At 36.6% G+C, this 18,868-nt stretch overlaps 1 protein-coding gene across 1 annotated transcript; it reads right to left on the bottom strand.

Moving 5' to 3' along the window:
* Nucleotides 1-17,653: 17,653 nt before the first annotated feature.
* LOC145039981 (uncharacterized) lies at nucleotides 17,654-18,070 on the bottom strand. The gene has a single exon (XM_078987975.1). It carries the CDS (start codon nucleotides 18,068-18,070, stop codon nucleotides 17,654-17,656), a length of 417 nt encoding a protein of 138 aa, XP_078844101.1.
* Nucleotides 18,071-18,868: the final 798 nt, after the last annotated feature.

Below are 18,868 nucleotides of genomic sequence, written 5' to 3'. Positions count from 1 at the left end.
TCTCCCTCCATGAAGACTGGGAGAAAGTATACGAATAAGCTATCACTTTCCTATGACTCTACCGCTATTGCACAAGCTAAACAGGCATTCTCTTTTCGGTGGTAGGGGTATAGTTTTAGGTTCCCTAGCTATCCCGATCTCATCAAGACGTGTGTTAGTTTTACTTTGGAGAGAAGGTAGTTGATCAGGCTACATTCCCTCCTTGGTATCACTAGGAATAGTCCCGAATTAACCGAGATACTAGCATTACTGTGTTTGGTTCGCCGTTATGTCCCTATTCCTAATGCAAGCAAGGGTGTTTTATTTACTTGTTTTGTTCAGAGTTATGTTAGTCACTCTTTTTGGTTTATAGTTGCATATCAATGTGTGGCTCGACATGCTAGTTCACTATAAACAAAGCTCTGATACCAACCTGTCACACCCCCGAACCAGACGGCGGAAACGTCCGAGGGCTGTCGTGACTTAATTGAATACCATAACATTGAATATATATGGAACATAACAACATTCGTCACCATGCATTAATATAGTACAACTGATAAAGTTTACATGAAGTACATTGTTTAAACATTACATTCCCAAAAATAAATTGTTCGACTCGTTAATAAGTAAACTGCAAGCCATCACTGAGTGCATTTTTCCTTTGAATCATTGGTTACCTGAGAATACAAGTATTTTGAAAAACGTCAACATGTGAAATGTTGGTGAGTTCATAAGCGGTATTTGAAAAGCAATGTTTTGTATCATTTTGAAAACCACTAGAAAATCCGATATTTTCTGAAAAGAGCTTTTGAAAACATTTGTGAAGATCCATAGGTATGCTTGTTTGTTTCTATAGTTGTAAGAAAAATGCTCATCAAAATTGTGTACATTTTGAAAAACGTGTGTATTGAAAAACCCTAGGAAAACCCGATGTTTTCCTAATTCTTTGAATTCCATGAAGTTAAAGATAAAACCGTTGCAGCGCGTGAAGTCATTAATCCCAGGCGACATCGGATTATTTTTGCGCATGATTAATTGCTATAAACACGCATTACACAAACGACCGGTTTATAACTATACTAACGATCCCGTAGGCGTCGTCCATACTAATCACGTTATCCGATCGCCCTGACTTCGAGTAATCCCACATCCGAAGAGAAAGAGGACACGAAGACCCCGATGACTCCATTAACCGGTTGGGGATAAAAAAAAAGGTACGAGGGGCCCTTGACCCGCCTCGCATAAAATACCGACTTAACTAGCAATACCATAGGACCCTTGGGGACCAATAGTATAAATGCCATTGAAAGTCCTTTTACGCTGTGTTAGATCATGTAAGATCCAACAACTCGTAAGGTAGAAGTCTTCGGGCCTTAAGATCAGGTCATTGGGCTAGCCAGGCCCAACAAACAAGATTTTACACTTTGGGGCCCAAAAATGGTGCGTAGACATCTGTGCACTCTCACGTGTGTATTGAATTACCAAATGTTTTCGTGTATGAGTCGAGTTATCGTTGTGTTAGTAATTTCGGATTATTATTGATTCGAGACCGAATCAATTCGTTTAACAACGATTTTTGGTATTGTTGTGTATTGTGTCAGTAGTCGCGGTGCCAATATTTGATCAAGTTGCGTGTATTGAATTAGCTTTGAAAGTTTTCTGTTTTCAGCCCCTCATTGTTTGTAAAATTTACTTTTTCAACCCTCTAATTAAATAACTTTCCGGTTTGGTCCTTAAATCATTTTTCTTGACATTTTGACACCAAAAATTATTGAAATTAATATTTTTCAACATATTTTTCATTGAAAACAGTTTAAGTTCCTGAAATTGCAGTTTTCTCGGTTATAACCCCTCTTTTTCGCAGTTTTTACAATTTTGGCCCCAATTGGAAAATTTTTGCAACTTTGGTCCTTTTTAAATTTGAAAAGCATTTTAAACCTTTGAAAAGTACTTGTAACACTAGTAGTCCACTGTTTTACAGAAAAACACAGTTTTGGCCCTCCAAAACAGAAAATTTCGCATAATGGGCCCTATTGGGCCGAAATTGTCATTTTTAGCCCATTAAGCTTGAAATTTATATTTTTAATCCTCCAAATGAGTATATTTCCAGAAAATATTTTATTGAAACTGTTTTGACACTCCTCATCCATCAGAATTCGTGATATGTCATTCTGGGCCCTTTAACCTTATATTTTTAACATTTTATGTCCAAAAATTGAGTTTTTAGCCCAAAGAAGATGTTATTAAGCCATTTAGCTATTTTTCTTGGAACACTTTGTATGTAGAATTATATTTGATGCTAGTATCATTTAACATAAAGTATATCTCGATTTTTAGAGGTTTATGGCTAGATCCAACATCATAAACACACAAAATCACACATATAAGCATAGAAATCATACAAGGCATACAAAACACATATAGATCTACACTTTCACTTGTATTCCCCCCCCCCCCCCCACAAAACTCATAAAAACAGAAAATAGGGGGGGTATGAAGCTCACCTTAGGGTGTGATTTCGGTTTTTGAAGAAAAGATGGGAGAAAACTTGGTGGTTTTTGGCCTTAGCACCCTTTTCTTGAAGATCTCGAGTTTGATGTGCTTCTAGGATGTAAGATCACGGGTTTTGCATGGATTAGGAAAAGATTTTGATAACAAAAAGAATCTAAGTCATAGATCTAAGCATAATCTTACCTTAGATGAAGAATTTGTGGAAATATCCTCTTAAAAGCTTCCTAAATTTCGAGATTTTGGAGTGGAGAGGGAGGAAGTGTTCTTGAGAGAGTTGGAGAGATATTTGTGTATGTGTGTATGTGTTTCGGCCGAGAGTGAGGGAGGGAAAATAAGAGAAGTGATCCTTGATGAGATAGGTGCTTGGAAGTATGAGTTCCATGCATGGATATCCAATGAATAAAAATGAGGTGGCAATCCAAAGTCAACTCCTCCTTTCTCCTTGGGCTTGGGCCGAAAATAGAGAGGGAAGGAAAGATTTTTGGGCTTTTTGCCTCTAGGCCCAATATTAGAGTTAGTTTGGGTGATCATTGGCCCTTTAAAATAAAATTGTGATTTTTATTTTTTCATTAAGCTAGATTAGGTTAATTATGGATCAAGGCTTTTAATTCATTTCATTCTAGGCCCACAATGGCCCAAAATGTTAAAATAACTAATTGTGGGTCCAATTAGAGCCCAATTAAGGTTCTAAGCCCATGATAGTCAAATTGGAAGCTTATTGGTCCATTTGGGCCCAATAAGGAAGTCCTAGTCCAAAGTGGACCTAAACAAGAACTTCTAGGGTTTCCAATTGTTTGATGACTATTTGTAGTACTTGTATGATGTATTTGATTGAAGTTTTTGATTCACATTAACTTGCGTGTATAGAGTACATGATGCAAAATTTCCAGTGGTGACACCTTTTCACTCATATGTCCAAGTCTTTGGTGTCATAGAGTGGATGTCCCAACTTCTTCAACAACATATGCCTCATCATCAGAAACCTCGACCTTGTAAAGTGTACCCCGATTCTGACCTCTAGCAACCACCAAGTTTCCCTTTGTCACCTTCCACCAATGATCACCAAAATTGACATGGCGACCTTCATCATCAAGTTGCCCCACTGATATCAACATTCTTTTCAAGTCTGGAATGAACTTGACATTCTTTAAAGTCCAGTTCATACCCAGTGTATTCTTGAGGACCACATCCCCAACAATTGTAATATCAAGACTCTTGTTATCTGCTAGTCTGACCTTCCCTTGGTACTACTTGAAGTTCTACATCACATCTTTGGAATGACTAGCATGGAATGACACACCAGAATCTATGATCTAAGATTCAACTAATTTTTCAATTGGACATATAAGATCATCTCCTTTAGAGTCTGATGTAATGTTCTCCTCATTCTTGCCTTTTTTCTACAAGAGGCTTACCTTATCTTTGTAGTTCTAACAGGTGATGTCTTTCATGTTTTTCGATACAACTCTCTTTCTCGACTTTGATCTTCCTCTACCCCCACTCCCTCTATTGGACTTCCTTCCTCTTTCCTCAGTACTAAGAAGACTGCTAGAGGATTCTCCTACACATCGTCTGCGCACATCCTCCCCAAGGATTAAGTCGTGTATACCTTCGAATGTCAGCTTGGCACCTACAGCTGAGCTTCTAACCGCTATCACTGTTCCTGACCAACTTTCGGGTGATGATGATAATAGTAGCAATGCTTGGACTTCATCTTCAAATTTAATCTCAAACGATGTCAACCTTGACAGGCTTAAATTAAATACGTTGACATGATCAGTCACTGAGCCACCTTCCTTCGTCTTCATATTTACCAATTTTCAAATAAGGCGAACCTTATTTGTTGCTGAAGGTTTCTCGTACATATTAGACAACGCTTTGATCAACCCATAAGTTGTCTTCTGTTTGACAATGTTTTAAGCAATGTTCTTTGCCAATTATAAAGGCACCACACCAGATGCCTGCCGATCTAACAACTCCCAATCCTCCTGCCTCACAAGGAACGTCTTATCTTTTGACAAAGGTTCATGTAAATTCTTCCAGTAGAGGTATTCTTAAATTTGCAACTTCCAGAAACCAATTTTTTTTTCATTGGAGTTGTCGATCTTAACTCTCCCATCTTCAACCATAGCTCTGATACCAGTTTGTTGGGTGACAAGAAAACAAGTTAAGTACCTCAGACAAATATCAAAACAATAACTTTGTTAAACTCACAAAACTTCTGAAAAACATAAATCAAAAGAACATGATATTTAACGTGGTTCGGTCAAGGTGACCTATGTCCACAGGCGAACACGAGATAAAGGGTTTTATAAACTTTCTGGAACTATTACTAGAACTCAAAATTGTATCTCACTTTTAGCTCTCACAAAAATTTAGCAATTTACAATGATGGGGGTATGAGCCTATTTATGCTTGAGGGATCAAAGCTAAAACCCTAATGGGCCAAGCCCTTTGGCCCATAGGCCAATGAATGGTGACAACCAATCATATCCCGCCATGCAAAATCTTCTAGAACATTCTTCTATGTTGAGCATCATAGAGGACTCCATAGCATAATTGGCTCATCAAGGACCAAGATGGTCCATATTGAGCCATCATGGTGCAACAGGAATATGGATGGCGCAAGAGGAATCAAGTGTGGTACAATAGAATCAAGGTTGGAGCAATATCGCCATCTTGGCACAACAATAACATGCATGGCGCAACATCATACTCCATGGCGCAACAGGAGAACCCCATGGCGCAAGAAGGATACCGCACGGCGCAACAGGAGTACCCCATGGCACAAGAGGGATACCCCATGGTGCAAGAGGGAGTATCTTGGTGCAAGAAGGAATTTCCTTGGCGCAAAAACATCCTTCTTGGCCCAAGTCTTCAGTACATGGCACAACAAGGTCCCGTTGTTGCTCCATATCACTCCCAATTGCTCCAAACCTTTTCCAGGTGCTCCAAACCCTATTATGTATGATCCTTTCCTTTGGCACTTGATCCACTCCTTTATTAGACGATCCATTCCTTTCTCAGATGATCTATTCCTTTATCACATGGTCCATGAACCCCAAATGCTCCATTGTGATCTCAGTGCTACATGTTGGACAATACTTTATACCCTAACAATGATTTGTGTATGTCTCATGCTGATGTTTCGTTAGGCCTTATGTAGATCCTAATAATAAGGGTACCAGAGATGATGGTAGCTCACTAGCATTGGAGTTACATTGTTATTTAACCCCCATACTTTGTTATTTAACTTTTTTGGTATACATGTTATTTCATCATTAATTATTTAATACTATGGAACTGTTACATTATTATAGGGTGATAGTGTTTCCCCTCTTGATCTATTTATCATAGAGGACCGTAGTATGTTACAAAATGATTAATTTTGGACACATTGGTTTGAGGTACATAAATAATTACATATGTGCTATTAGTCATCGTTGTATTGTTAAATACTTAATTATATTTGATATTATCATTTTGTAGAGTGAGATTATAATCCCGTAAAGCACCCTATTATATGAAATGAGAATCCATTATAAGATGATGGACCTGATCGGATTTTTTTTCCACAGATATAGATAATGTATCTATGCACGCATCCGTAGAGGCGCTTAAGATCATTGAAGTGCCTCGGTCAATTTACCAAACATCACCGTTAGATCTTAGGTGTGTGCAATGAGCAACACTGGTTTCCATATAATTGAAGCCTCTGTGGTTATCAATGAAAAGGAAAGACATTTCATATGTACGCTTATTACAATTATACCATTGTCTACATAATATCATTGACTTCTATACCAAAAGCAAGATGTTTAGCTATATTTTGTTCATCGGTTTCTCATATATAAACTGGGAATGGAATTTTGGATGTGTATATATGGGACTTTCACTTGGATTGGGTTTTATAAGTATGTTATCATTACACCCTAACCATTCAGTCATGTTAATTACTCTATTCTCTACATGTGTTGGTTGGCAACACATCATTCTTTGGATTTCCTTGCTTATAGAGCGAAGGTCGGATGATGCTCGGTGGGCATTTGTGTCAATAACTTTCAACATCAATTTATAGGATTGGCATGTCATCAATGATGGATCCATTTACCCATCTTGGTCTGAGTGTGATACCATATACTTGTGTTTCAATTATATGATAGCTATTATGCTACTTTTTAGATTTTTCATCTTGGTTTATATTTATGAGAGCCTATATCCACAAAATCCAAGTGGCTATCAACTATTAGGGTACCAAACTCACTGATATACCCCCATTGAAAGTTTCACACTCACCATTGTGAAGGCACATACATACTATAATAGTGAAACAAATGAATTTTTAATGATAAAATAATTTCACACTCCCTTTTTTATAGATATTGATTCTCTTAAACAATAATAATAGTGTCAGAAATTTTTAATGTAGTTTACAAAAATTACTTTATCGATTCGTGATTTTATCAATTAATAAATCATATTATGGAGTTCATTTGTATAGTGATTTACATAAAAAAGTATATATAATAATAAAGACACCCCGACATGGCTAGTCGTGAATTCCAGACCTTACTCTAGAATGCTTTGTTTCGAACAACGTTCGCATTTTGCCGATACAAAATAATAATTGTTGTTTCAGTAAAAAAAACATTTATATTAGTTAGATTATTCAATTTCCATAATAACATACCTTATAGAAACTTTAAACCTAATCAATAATGGGCATATACAAATATAGTAGCATATACAATATACTAAGACTTTGCATGTTATATTTCATAACCCGAAGAATACCAAAAAAATATATCAGATAATAAAAAGATTAACCTCGTGTTGCAACTAATATATAAGTAATGGTTCAAGAAACTAATGCTAAACGTTGAAACTTGAAACTACAAAGAGGGTAAAAAAAATCCTTAGAAATGCCCTCTAAAAAACCTTAAAAACGTTGAAAACCTTCTAAAAACGTGGAAAGTCTTCTAAATTATCCTAAAACACTTTAACTACCTTATTAAAAAAAAATTAAAACTGTAAATCCAGAAAAGCACAAGCCATTATCCATGCCTCGCTTTAGAGTTTTGTTGGAGCTTTACATGAAAATAGAGATTTGGTGCCGCCATATCGCACATTAGTGTCACAGTTTTTAGAACAATGATCAATTTTATTAGCAAAAAGTGAAATTAAGCAAAAAGCTCAAGTACAAGAAAAGTTCAATAAAAACGGCATAGACCAAGATGACCAATCAAGATTACAACATTTTAATTTACTTTTAATCCAATTGAAGGTGATACAAATATCATTCGTCAAAATTATAACTGATTGCCTCTCCTACCCGAAGAAAATACTATTGTGTGCCATCCAAATAATCCATAATGTTGAATAAACGAAGGACATAGTCAACTTACAAAGATGCTTGCCACCAGAACACGAATCAATCATATCCATAAGGTTTGTGCAAGAAAAGGGATGATCTTTTAAGTACGTAATCATTCCACTAACCATTCCAAAGATCCTCAACATAAGAACCTAAAGTATAACCAATTCTTTCATCATAAGAGTGATAAAAGGAGCAAAGACTTGAGGAAATACCAATGCCACGGTTGATCATATTTGAGTAAGTAGAAATTCAATTTTTAAAGATATAGTTCCCCTACACAAATGAGTTAGCATGTTACTCACTAAACCTATCAATAATCTCCCTCAAATCTTTTACAGTGAAATTTATTTCAGATCACCAGTCCATTGCCACATGTCATAACTACTAGAATAATGGAAATAACCAACCAGATCAACCAAAGCCAAGAGCTGAACAAATTCTCTTCCCCCTCTCACATGTCGAGACCATTCCTAGTACTAATTTGGCATCCGGTCAGCTCCTAAGTTCTCCCTACCACTCACTAAGCAATCTTTATTTTTCTCCAAAACAACCACATGTATTTCCAAAAGTATGAATTATCACAAATGCCAACTGCCCACTCTTTTGAATAAATTAGACAAAAAAAATACCCTTCTCCCCTAACTCAGTATCACTATGAGAAATATAATACCAAATGTCTTTCATAGAGCTTTTAGCAAGATGCTTTCTCTAATGTCCCAAATTTTCACAATTAAATTTTCATTTTTAAACAAGATAAACACCCAATTTTATAAAATCATAATCATGATAAAATCATTTGTTCATAAAATCACAATCCAAGATCGAAGTATAAAGAAAAATTATCGCGGGAGTTTCAAAACGTAAAATTATTGATCTGTGTGTAGAGTCCGCATTCGCCTTCCCAATGTGTTTATTTCAACTAAACGGGTCTATTTCAACCTAACATATATGTTTCAACCAAACGAGTTTGTTTCCACTAAATGAAGCATGTAAACCTACAAGAAACAAGCAAGACCCTACTAGTATAGCTAAGTATACAATCATGCCAAAGAGACTATGTTATAAGTAATATATTGAGAAAACTTACTAAAACTAAAAACCGAAGAAAAACAAATACAAATATGAATTCCACAAGAGTAGTCTCGCAAACCGCCTTATCACCAAAAAAAGAGACCAAAACTCAGTCTATAACCCAAAATCCTAAAGTTTGACCCAAGGTCAAACTTAGTCAAAAAGTCAAAACTCAATATTCTTGTCAAAAGGCGCCCATCGCCCATTTTAGGGTGCCTTGTGCCCATTAAAGGACAATAATCGATTTTCATGACTCAACAAATGCGGATGAGAAAAACCTAAATGCGCCATGCCGTCCCCAAAAGATGCGATGTGCTCAGGTTGGTTTGCAAAGTTTCTTTCGAATTAATCCATTAAGTCAAGGATCCAATTCTCAGATATAATTCTCAATAATGTATTAATGGATAAATTTCGACCTTTATCTATTAAGATGCTCCATATAAGCAAGATGTATAACCCTAGTTTCCAAAAAGTCTAAGAATGCATCTTTGTTCATGCATGTAGCAAAGAGAACACAAACATTCGCTTAAAGCTCCTCTAAAAGGTTAGGTCTGAAATAAAACATGATTCTAAGTTCATGGAGTTTCCAAATTCCATATACCAAGCCATAAAGGGATGAAAATCTCATAAAAGTGGACCAAAACACCAAATACACATAGATCTAATGATGAAACCTAAATGCGCCATTCCGTCCCCAAAGGATACAACCCTTACACAAAACCTTAATTAGTTATTTAACCTCCTCGCCAAAAGAATGCATAATTAAAGGGTTCACAAGGCCTCTGGGGACCTAGAAAATTTCACCGAATCCAACCTAAGAATATGCAGTTACTTAAATCGCAACGATTACCTCTCTTACCATCATCAATCTGATTGCTCCCCTAGAGAAAGTCCACTAAAACGGTAACTCCAAACCTAATCACAACCAAGCCCAACGATAAACTTCACAAGACTAGAAACCAATTAGTTTGGAACCCTAAAAATCATGCTCTACGAATAATGATTACTTTTATGATATACATATCCCATATTCCCTTCAACTAGGAACACTGGTACACACGAAGAAAGCAAGTGCCAAAAACATACCAACCCTAACCACTCAGAAAATCGTTAATCTTGATGACCAAACCCAAAAGGGATTTCTATAGTCACATGACTTCCTTAAAAGTCATCGCTATCCTACTGCTCCCATGAGCCTACCAATGAATGAATCTTAACCTCGTGTCGTAACTAATTTCTCATTTCGACACAAGCATGTAACCACTTGATAGATCATTCAGGGGTATTATAGAGAATATTATGGTGCAAAGTTTCTAGAACCAATACTCCATCATTGGTAGCCAAACTCATATGAAATGGTTCTCATAAACAAATAGGGATCCACTGGAAAAAAAAATCAACAAGAAACTACTGATGCAAAACCATGACTTTTAGCAAGTCAATATTCTACCAAATATATGACCTAAAACCTATCGGCCACTCGACAACCAATAGCCTTTCCACAATGATCCAAAACACCCAATTACACCAAATAGACTAGCAATCAAAGACGTAATATTCTCACCCACATAATTATGGGGTTCCACCCATACAATTTGTACACACACTAGTTCATAATATGTCGTGACATCATCTAACCATTGGAATGATAAGCTCACGGTACAACACCATTCTTTCCATCATTCCTCCACAAGCTTGAAGGCTCATGACCAACACCTTGGTGGGTCGACCATCATCCCATAAACCTATAGAAACCTAGTGAACATCACCTCCATCAATTGCCAACTATCTGAACATATCCCGCCAAATAGGAAATACCAATGACCAATAACGACCTTGCCTAAATATGCTACTAACCATCCATAACTCTGCATATAATTTCTATGGTTTTACCATAGTTCTTCAATACCAACTCCATCTATAGAACAAATGTCACCACTAACTTTACCGAACACAACCCACAAAGAGAACACACTACCCACCTTAGATCCACTAACCTACACTCCCAATAGGTATCCGATACTAAGCCTCTAGAGGATACAATTGCTCAAAGATCTGAATGGAGATAGATGCAAAATTCTAATATCCATCCTACCTAAACCTACAGTTATATACCAACCGTATATAGACATCAACATATGAACGCTATGGGGAAACCATACTCTTACATCAACCAAAAAAATGTTACTAACAACCATAATCTTATATTAACCAAATGAACTCTATGGGGGCAACCATAGTCTTACATCAACCACAAACATACAACTACCGAACACAATACCATTTTTAAAAATATATATAACTCGAACCTAGGAATCATAGATAAAATTCATCAGGTTCCTGGACCGTATATTGAACCTCTAATAATTTATCAGACAAAATTAGAAAGAGATTATCAACATAATACTTGACCTAAGCATGACCGACTATCCCTAAGAATATACCTCCACGATACCCATAACTAAACTTCATGCAAACTGAAGGTCACACATAGAGAATTGACAAAATACTAAACCTGATATCTGAAGTTCTATTAACTTATGCCAAAACCCTCGGCTACTGTAGAAGTCTGTGATAATCACCAAAACCAAATGAACCAATGTAACATCCAGATTGTGAGGTATGAATTTTGTAAAATTGTTTTGAAAATTTTGGTTGGCCACGATGTAGTGAAGGTATCACCATGACGTGGTAATGCTAATGGGTTTGAGCCAAAAGAACATCCTATGTGCTCATGCAAACCCTAATGCTTGGATCTAGGTTTCTTTAATTGTACATGCATTCATCCAAGACTTTCAAACTTTAGATCTAGTATATATAATTGAAATTAACATAGCAAAGCAAATCTAGATGTTTACCTTGTTGTTGATTGAAGATCTTGAAGCCTTGAGAAATTTAGCACCTCAAGTGTCGTGCCTTTAATGAATCACAAACACCAATAGCAATTGGAGGAAGCAAGAGAGAGAGAGAGAGAGAGAGAGAGAGAGAGAGAGAGAAAGAGAGAGAGAGAGAGAGGGGGGAGGAGAATTTTAGCTATAGGACTTCTAGGGTTCAAGTGGCCAAAATTTCCATGCCTAAGGGTCCTTTATATAGGTGTAGGAATTAGGGTTTTAGTCATTATCCTTATCTGGTTACTTAGCCACCAAGCAGCCTATAAGATAATCTTAGAATCCCTATCATGGATGAATTCTTAAGGCTTTATCCCTAGAATTCGTCCACCCTATCTATTAGGGTTTCATTGCCTAACTTTGTAACTATCACATAATTACAGTTCAGCCCTTTAAGTTTAAATAACTTCTTTAGATCACAAAACTAATTCTTAATTAATTATTGACCAATGTTAATTAAATAAATATGATTTCTCTTCTAATATATTATTCTTATAATATATTAATAAACCATAATCAACTCTTTTGATATTATTCCTACAGTCAAGTTGCTTTGGTGAAGGCAACCCAAAATGACCATGCACAACCGGGTCAAGTACATACCAAATATATTTATGGACTTAGACACTAATCCAACAGTCTCCCATTTGGATAAGTCTAATAACTATAAATGCAAATGCTTCTGGATCCGATTAGTAATCACAGTTCTCAAAACTCTTGATCTTATCAATAACCTGTCCTTAAGATAAGGGATCATATAATCCTTTATTCTAGATATCATGCAAACAATTACATGGAACATAGTCATACTTATTGTCCAGCAGTTTGTTTCTCGATCTCTGATTAGAACTTAATTGAACACATCAATTCAGTACTGACTGGGCCCGACACATAAGTCAAATCAAATCATCGAGTGGCCCTAATATCGCTTTTAACCTCTTAGGATAAAAGAAACAAATAAACTTCAAATTATATGCATTTACTATCCACTAACCAAATCATACACAACAATGCGTTTTATAACATCAAGTTAGTGATGCGTTTACGCACTATCAATGCAAAATCAATTAGCAAACAATAAACCATATATCAAGATTTTAAGACCATATGATATTATCGTCTTGCGATAACTCGTGATGAATTCCATGAAGTGATTCCAGCAAACGTGGGTTTAGTCCAATGCTCAAAACTTGTTCATAAGCACTCATGAACGTTGTAGCAAACTTTTGCTATGTCCAATACACTTTAGACAATATACACACCAATTCATGACAGTCTTCATTCATACCTACTTCCAACATATGAACAAATGTAGATCGTTTGTTTAATTCTTCTTATTCAGGAAGTCAAAACATGCAAAATGAAACAATAGGTAAACAATTAACATAAGACAGTAACATTACTAATAAATAATACTCTTTTATTTAATCATCAAATGTTAATTACAATTTATCTATTACATGTTTCTAAACTATCTAATCTAAACTAATATCTTCCTTCAGCTCGATGCTCCTAGCGTGCTGCAAGTGCTTAACCCTAATCAGCCCCTTCGTAAGCGGATCTACTAGGTTATCCTCTGACGACACCCTCTTTACTACGAGGAGTCCTTCTTCTACCCGATGTCAAATAAAGTGATATTTTCTGTCGATATGTCGAGATCTGCCATGATCCCTCGGTTCCTTGGTCAAGGAAACCGCTCCTTCATTATCACAGAAAATTTCCATTACCAGATTTGATGCTTCGCTCGCTGCAATGTACTTTGACTCGCACGTTAAATCAATTACAGTTTGCTGCTTGGAACTTTTCCAAGTCACTACTCCTCCATTTAGGGTAAAGACCCAGTTTGACTGCGAACGGTAGTTATCCCTGTCGGTCTGAAAACTGGCGTCACTATACCCTTGCACCTTTAAGTCATCACTCCCACCGAGGACTAGAAACCATTCCTTGGTCCTCCGAAGGTACTTAATAATATTCTTGACTGCGGTCCATTGAACTTTGCCAAAGTTCCCTTGATATCTGCTGACCATGCTCAAAGCGAAGGCCACATCAGGACGAGTACAAGTCATAGCCCCCATGATCGAGCCAACTGCAGAAGCGTAAGGTACTTTGCTCATTTATGGTATCTCAACTTCGGTATTCGAAATTTGAGTCTTACTTAACTTGGCATTACTTTGGATTGGTAACTCTCCCTTCTTTGAAATCTCCATACTAAAACGTTTTAGTACGTTTTCCAAGTAAGTGTTCTGACTAAGTCCTATTAGTCTCTTACTTCTGTTTATCACTATCCTTATTCCCAGAATATAAGCAGCCTCTCCGAGGTCCTTCATAGAGAAGCACTTCTCGAGCCAGGATTTAACTTCCTGCAGTGTCGGTATGTCGTTTCCTATGAGTAGTATGTCATCGACATACAATACGAGGAAGCTTACTATACTCCCATTGGCTTTGACATATACACATGATTCATCCTCGCTTCGTAGAAAACCAAACTCTTTGACTTTCTCATCGAAACAAAGATTCCATCTGCGAGATGCTTGCTTAAGTCCATAAATGGACTTCTCAAGCTTGCAAACTCTATTGGGTGCTTCGCATTGACAAAACCCTATGGATGAGCCACGCAAACATCCTCAGCCAACTTTCCATTAAGGAAATTGGTTTTGACATCCATCTGCTATATTTCGTAGTCATGAAATGCAACAATGGCCAACATCACCCTAATAGACTTTATCTTCGCAACTGGTGAGAAGGTTTCATCATAGTCAACTCTAGGAGTTTGAGTGAGACCCTTCTCGACCAATCATGCCTTATAAGTGTGCGCATTCCCGTCCATGTCGGTCTTCTTATAAGTGTGCAAATTCCAAACTTGGTTGTCATACATAGACTGAATCTCGCTGTCTATCGCCTCTTTCCACTTCCAGACTCTGGGCCTGCTATGGCTTCCTTATAGCTGTTAGGTTCATCCAAATTTATTAGTGTATTATCACTAATATACGTATCCCCTTCTATAGTAATATGAAAATCATATAACTGGGGTTGAAACCTAACTCTTTCGGAACATCTAAGAGGTAAGGACTCATCAATTGGTTCAACCGGAGTTTCCTCCTCGGGTTGAGCGCCATCATTAGAGGTTCCTCGATCGCTTGACTCTTGAATCTATTCAAGATGGATTTTCCTCCCACTGTCCCCTTGGATTATGAGTTCTCGTTCTCAGAAAACCCCTCTCCTCGCGACGAAGACAACATTGTCACTCGATCTATATAAGAGATATTCAAAGGACATCTATGGGTAGCCGATGAAAATACACCGCTCACTACGAGGTTCGAGCTTGTCGTGATTCTCTCGTCTTATGAAAGCCTCACAACCCCAAACCTTTATATGTAACAATGAGGGAGCTTTCCCTGTCCACATCTCGTGAGGTGTTTTGGCAACCTTCTTGTTAGGCGTGTCAAACCCAACAAATAATATGGGTACAACAGACTCCCAATACACTATTTTAATGCACTAAAAAGTAGTACAAGGCAAGCAGGGTCGAACCCCTGAGACACGGGACAATAGTCTATACCTCTTTGTGCAAGGTACTTTGATCACAAAAAGGGGAATTTGTTTGTAAAAGTGAAATAATAAAATAACAATCTACTTTAAAAACATGCACAAAATGAAATAGATTTGTAAACAAGTTGTAAAAGTGTTTCCAGTTCTAGTGACAAGAACCGCGTCATGGTGCTCAAATATGAGATGATAAAGGACAAACACGACCCGTGTCAATGTGACAAGAACCGCGTTTCAAACGTAATCCTTTACTATGATGACAATGCAACAATGTCTCGGGTTTTGTGTTCATGTATTCTGCCATGGAATGACCGGTTCATCTTCTCTTCATGTTCCAAAACTCCATGCTCCGAGCATCCAAGCTCTACGCTCCATAATGCCTGCAAAACAAATCAAAAATAGTGAAGTACCAGACATTCTTAATGAAATATGCAATTTCCCAAATGATCAACTAAATGCAAGAATTACGAAGTAGAATGCTATAAAAGGATGAAAATAAACATGCAAAATAGGTTCATAAAATGCACATATCAAACCTCCCCAAGCTTAGACCTTTCTTGTCCTCAAGAAAGAACAAAATTGAGAATCAACCTAGAGAAGACGATAGGCGACTAAAAAGAAACTAAGATGAAAAGAATGGAAGGAACGAAAAGGACTAAATGGAATTAAGAGTGCATGCATGCAATAAAAGAAGAACTAATGAAAATAACATATGTACAAAAAGATTTTTTTTCAAACATTAATGCAATAAACAAAACAAAACGAACATATTCAATCCAATTAACCTCATTATGTCATACAGTCGAAGGTGTACCTGTCGGGCCTTGAGATAACTTGACAATAACCCCACAAAGATATATAACATGTAAAACAAGGTTTTTAGCCATTCCCTAATGCAACTCAACAAAATCAAAAGTTACAACACTTGTTCACTTTTACAGGTATTGGGTTAGCACATGGAACAAATTGTGGTCTTACTTTTGTGAAAACATGTGATGCAAAATATGCTCTATCATTTTCATTTTACAAAGCATGGCAATGACCGACTCCAGCTATTTGTTGACTAACAACAATCGTTTTCAAAAAAATATTTTCTAAAAATTCCCTAATACTTACCCAGATTGGTTACACGTTTCAAACCACTTACACCAGTCAAAGTAGTTTACAGTCAGTCTAGTCCAACGGAATCTTTTAGCGGCCAAGCATTTTTCCTAAACATATTATTAATTAAACTATAAACATAAATATATACAAACTATCTAATTATATTTTCCTACAGATAAAGCTCATGGCTTTCTTTGAAATCCACGTAGCGGGCTTCCAACCAACACATCCAGACCGGATGGCCTTGGTGTGCTAGATTTAAAGACCCTCGGGTTTACTTGCTCGAACCTCAAAGGCCACAAATTAGCTTTATTTGAATATCTAAACCTGTTTATATTATTTTTTTTGTTTTTATTAAGTTCATGACTTTCTATGGAACCCGTGTAGCGAACTTTCAACCCAATCAGTCCCAAACAATACAGATTTAGGCAATTAGGTTTAGAACACCCCTTGGGGTTTACTGATTCATGTCCCAAAGGTCACAGATTAACTTAATATTTTTTTTAATTTTTTTAAATCTTGTTTGCCAGGTTTATTTCCTTATATTTCGTCTTGACTCTTTTAGGGGGACTGATGTAAACGCGCAAAGATCCATAAGTATAGTTGGAAACAATGTCCCCAAGAAAAGTATTTAGAAGGGAATAGGTAGAAAAAACTTTTTAGAGTGCTGGAGAATTCGAGTCACTAAAATTTTATATTCATTTTATGGCTCTTTTGAATTTGAAGTTTGGATATGAGTAAGCACTTACTAATCATAAGACCGGTTGTGTGTTCCAAGGGCTAACCTGTACCTGTCTTTACGCTTTGGTGTTGATAACCTTATCATTTTTTGTTTTGCACGAGTAGATTCGGGAGACATGTTCGTGTGAGATTAGGTTGCTTCAATATTTTTAATGAAAAATGAACAAGTTTTAATCTAAAACCAAGACTAATTTACCACTTCATCTTATTCAAGAAGATTAGGTTTCTTTAGATTGATTTTTTTTTTCAAAACCAAATTTTCTTTGACCATTACCTAGGAAAGTTATTTGTGCGGAACCCTCGAAAAGATGCAAAAACATTGCAACACGGATAAAATAAATCAAAATAAAGAAAATAGAAAGAAATACTCTCGAGTTGCCTCTCAGTTAGCCACCCTTGTTTCAAGTCTTTGGCTCGACTTTTCCCTTTAGATTCACTCAATGTAGTCCGGGCGTTCCAAGCTGTCAACCTCCATGTCTTCCTCTTGGAAACCTTCATAGAAGACCTTTAACCTGTGACCATTAACTTTGAATACTTTTTCAGTTTTGTTACTCTTAATCTCAATTGCACCATGATCTAATATATTAGTAACAATGAGCGGTCCAATCCACCGGGACCGTAACTTACCGAAAAACCATTTAAAACGAAAGTCATAGAGTAATATCTTTTGACCAATCTCAAATATCTTACTAGAAAGGTACTTATCATGGAATGATTTGGTCTTGTCCTTGTAGATGTGTGAGTTCTCAAATGCTTCATTTTTAATCTCCTCTAATTCTTGGATCTTTAGCTTTTGCTGAATACCCATTTCATGGAACCCCATGTTCTTCTTTTCATCCATAGTCTCCATATTTACCAACATCTCTTTATCTAACTTGAGTTTTTCTATAATCTCCTTAACCAAATTTTTATCAAAGTTCCTATTTAAAGCCAACTCTAAAAAATCATGGTTAGTCAACCCAAAGCATTCTTTATTCAAAGGTCGAACAATATCCACAAAATTTAAAGAGATAACATTATTTAGGTACCTTTTTCTCTTCAAAAATATTGAAGTTAATCACCTGCCCATCAAATTCCATTGACAAAGTTCCATTGTAGACACCAATTTTGGTTTTTGCTGTTTTAAGAAAAGGTCTACCCAAAAGTATGGAACTTGAATTTGAGGATTTATCATCTCCCATATCTAGAACATAAAAGCCAGTTGGGAAAATAAGTTCATTGACTTGAACTAACACGTCCTCTAGTACACCTTTTGGGTGTACTATCGACCGGTTAGCAAGTTGAGTGATTACACTGGTTTTTCTCAATGTTCCTACACCAATTGATTTGTAAACAGAGTATGGTAGGACATTTATAGATGCACCCAATTCAATCATAGCTCGAGTTACATGAAGATTCCCCAATTTGCAAGGCACAGTAAAGACACCGGGATCCTTGCACTTTGGTGGCATCTTCTTTTGCAAAACCGCTGAAATGTTTTCACCTACTTTTACCGTTTCATTACCTTTAAGTTTATTTTTAGATATGCAAAGTTCTTTCAAGAACTTAGCATATATAGGTACCTGTTTGATGACATCAAGGAGTGGGATATTGACATGAAATTTCTGAAACATTTGGATGATCTCACTCTCCTCTCGTTGTTTCTTTG

This window comes from Lactuca saligna, chromosome 4 (assembly GCF_052625555.1).
Source record: "Lactuca saligna cultivar CGN05327 chromosome 4, ASM5262555v1, whole genome shotgun sequence".
Classification (NCBI taxonomy): Eukaryota; Viridiplantae; Streptophyta; class Magnoliopsida; order Asterales; family Asteraceae; genus Lactuca; species Lactuca saligna.
This window is presented reverse-complemented; position numbering and strand designations above follow the sequence as displayed.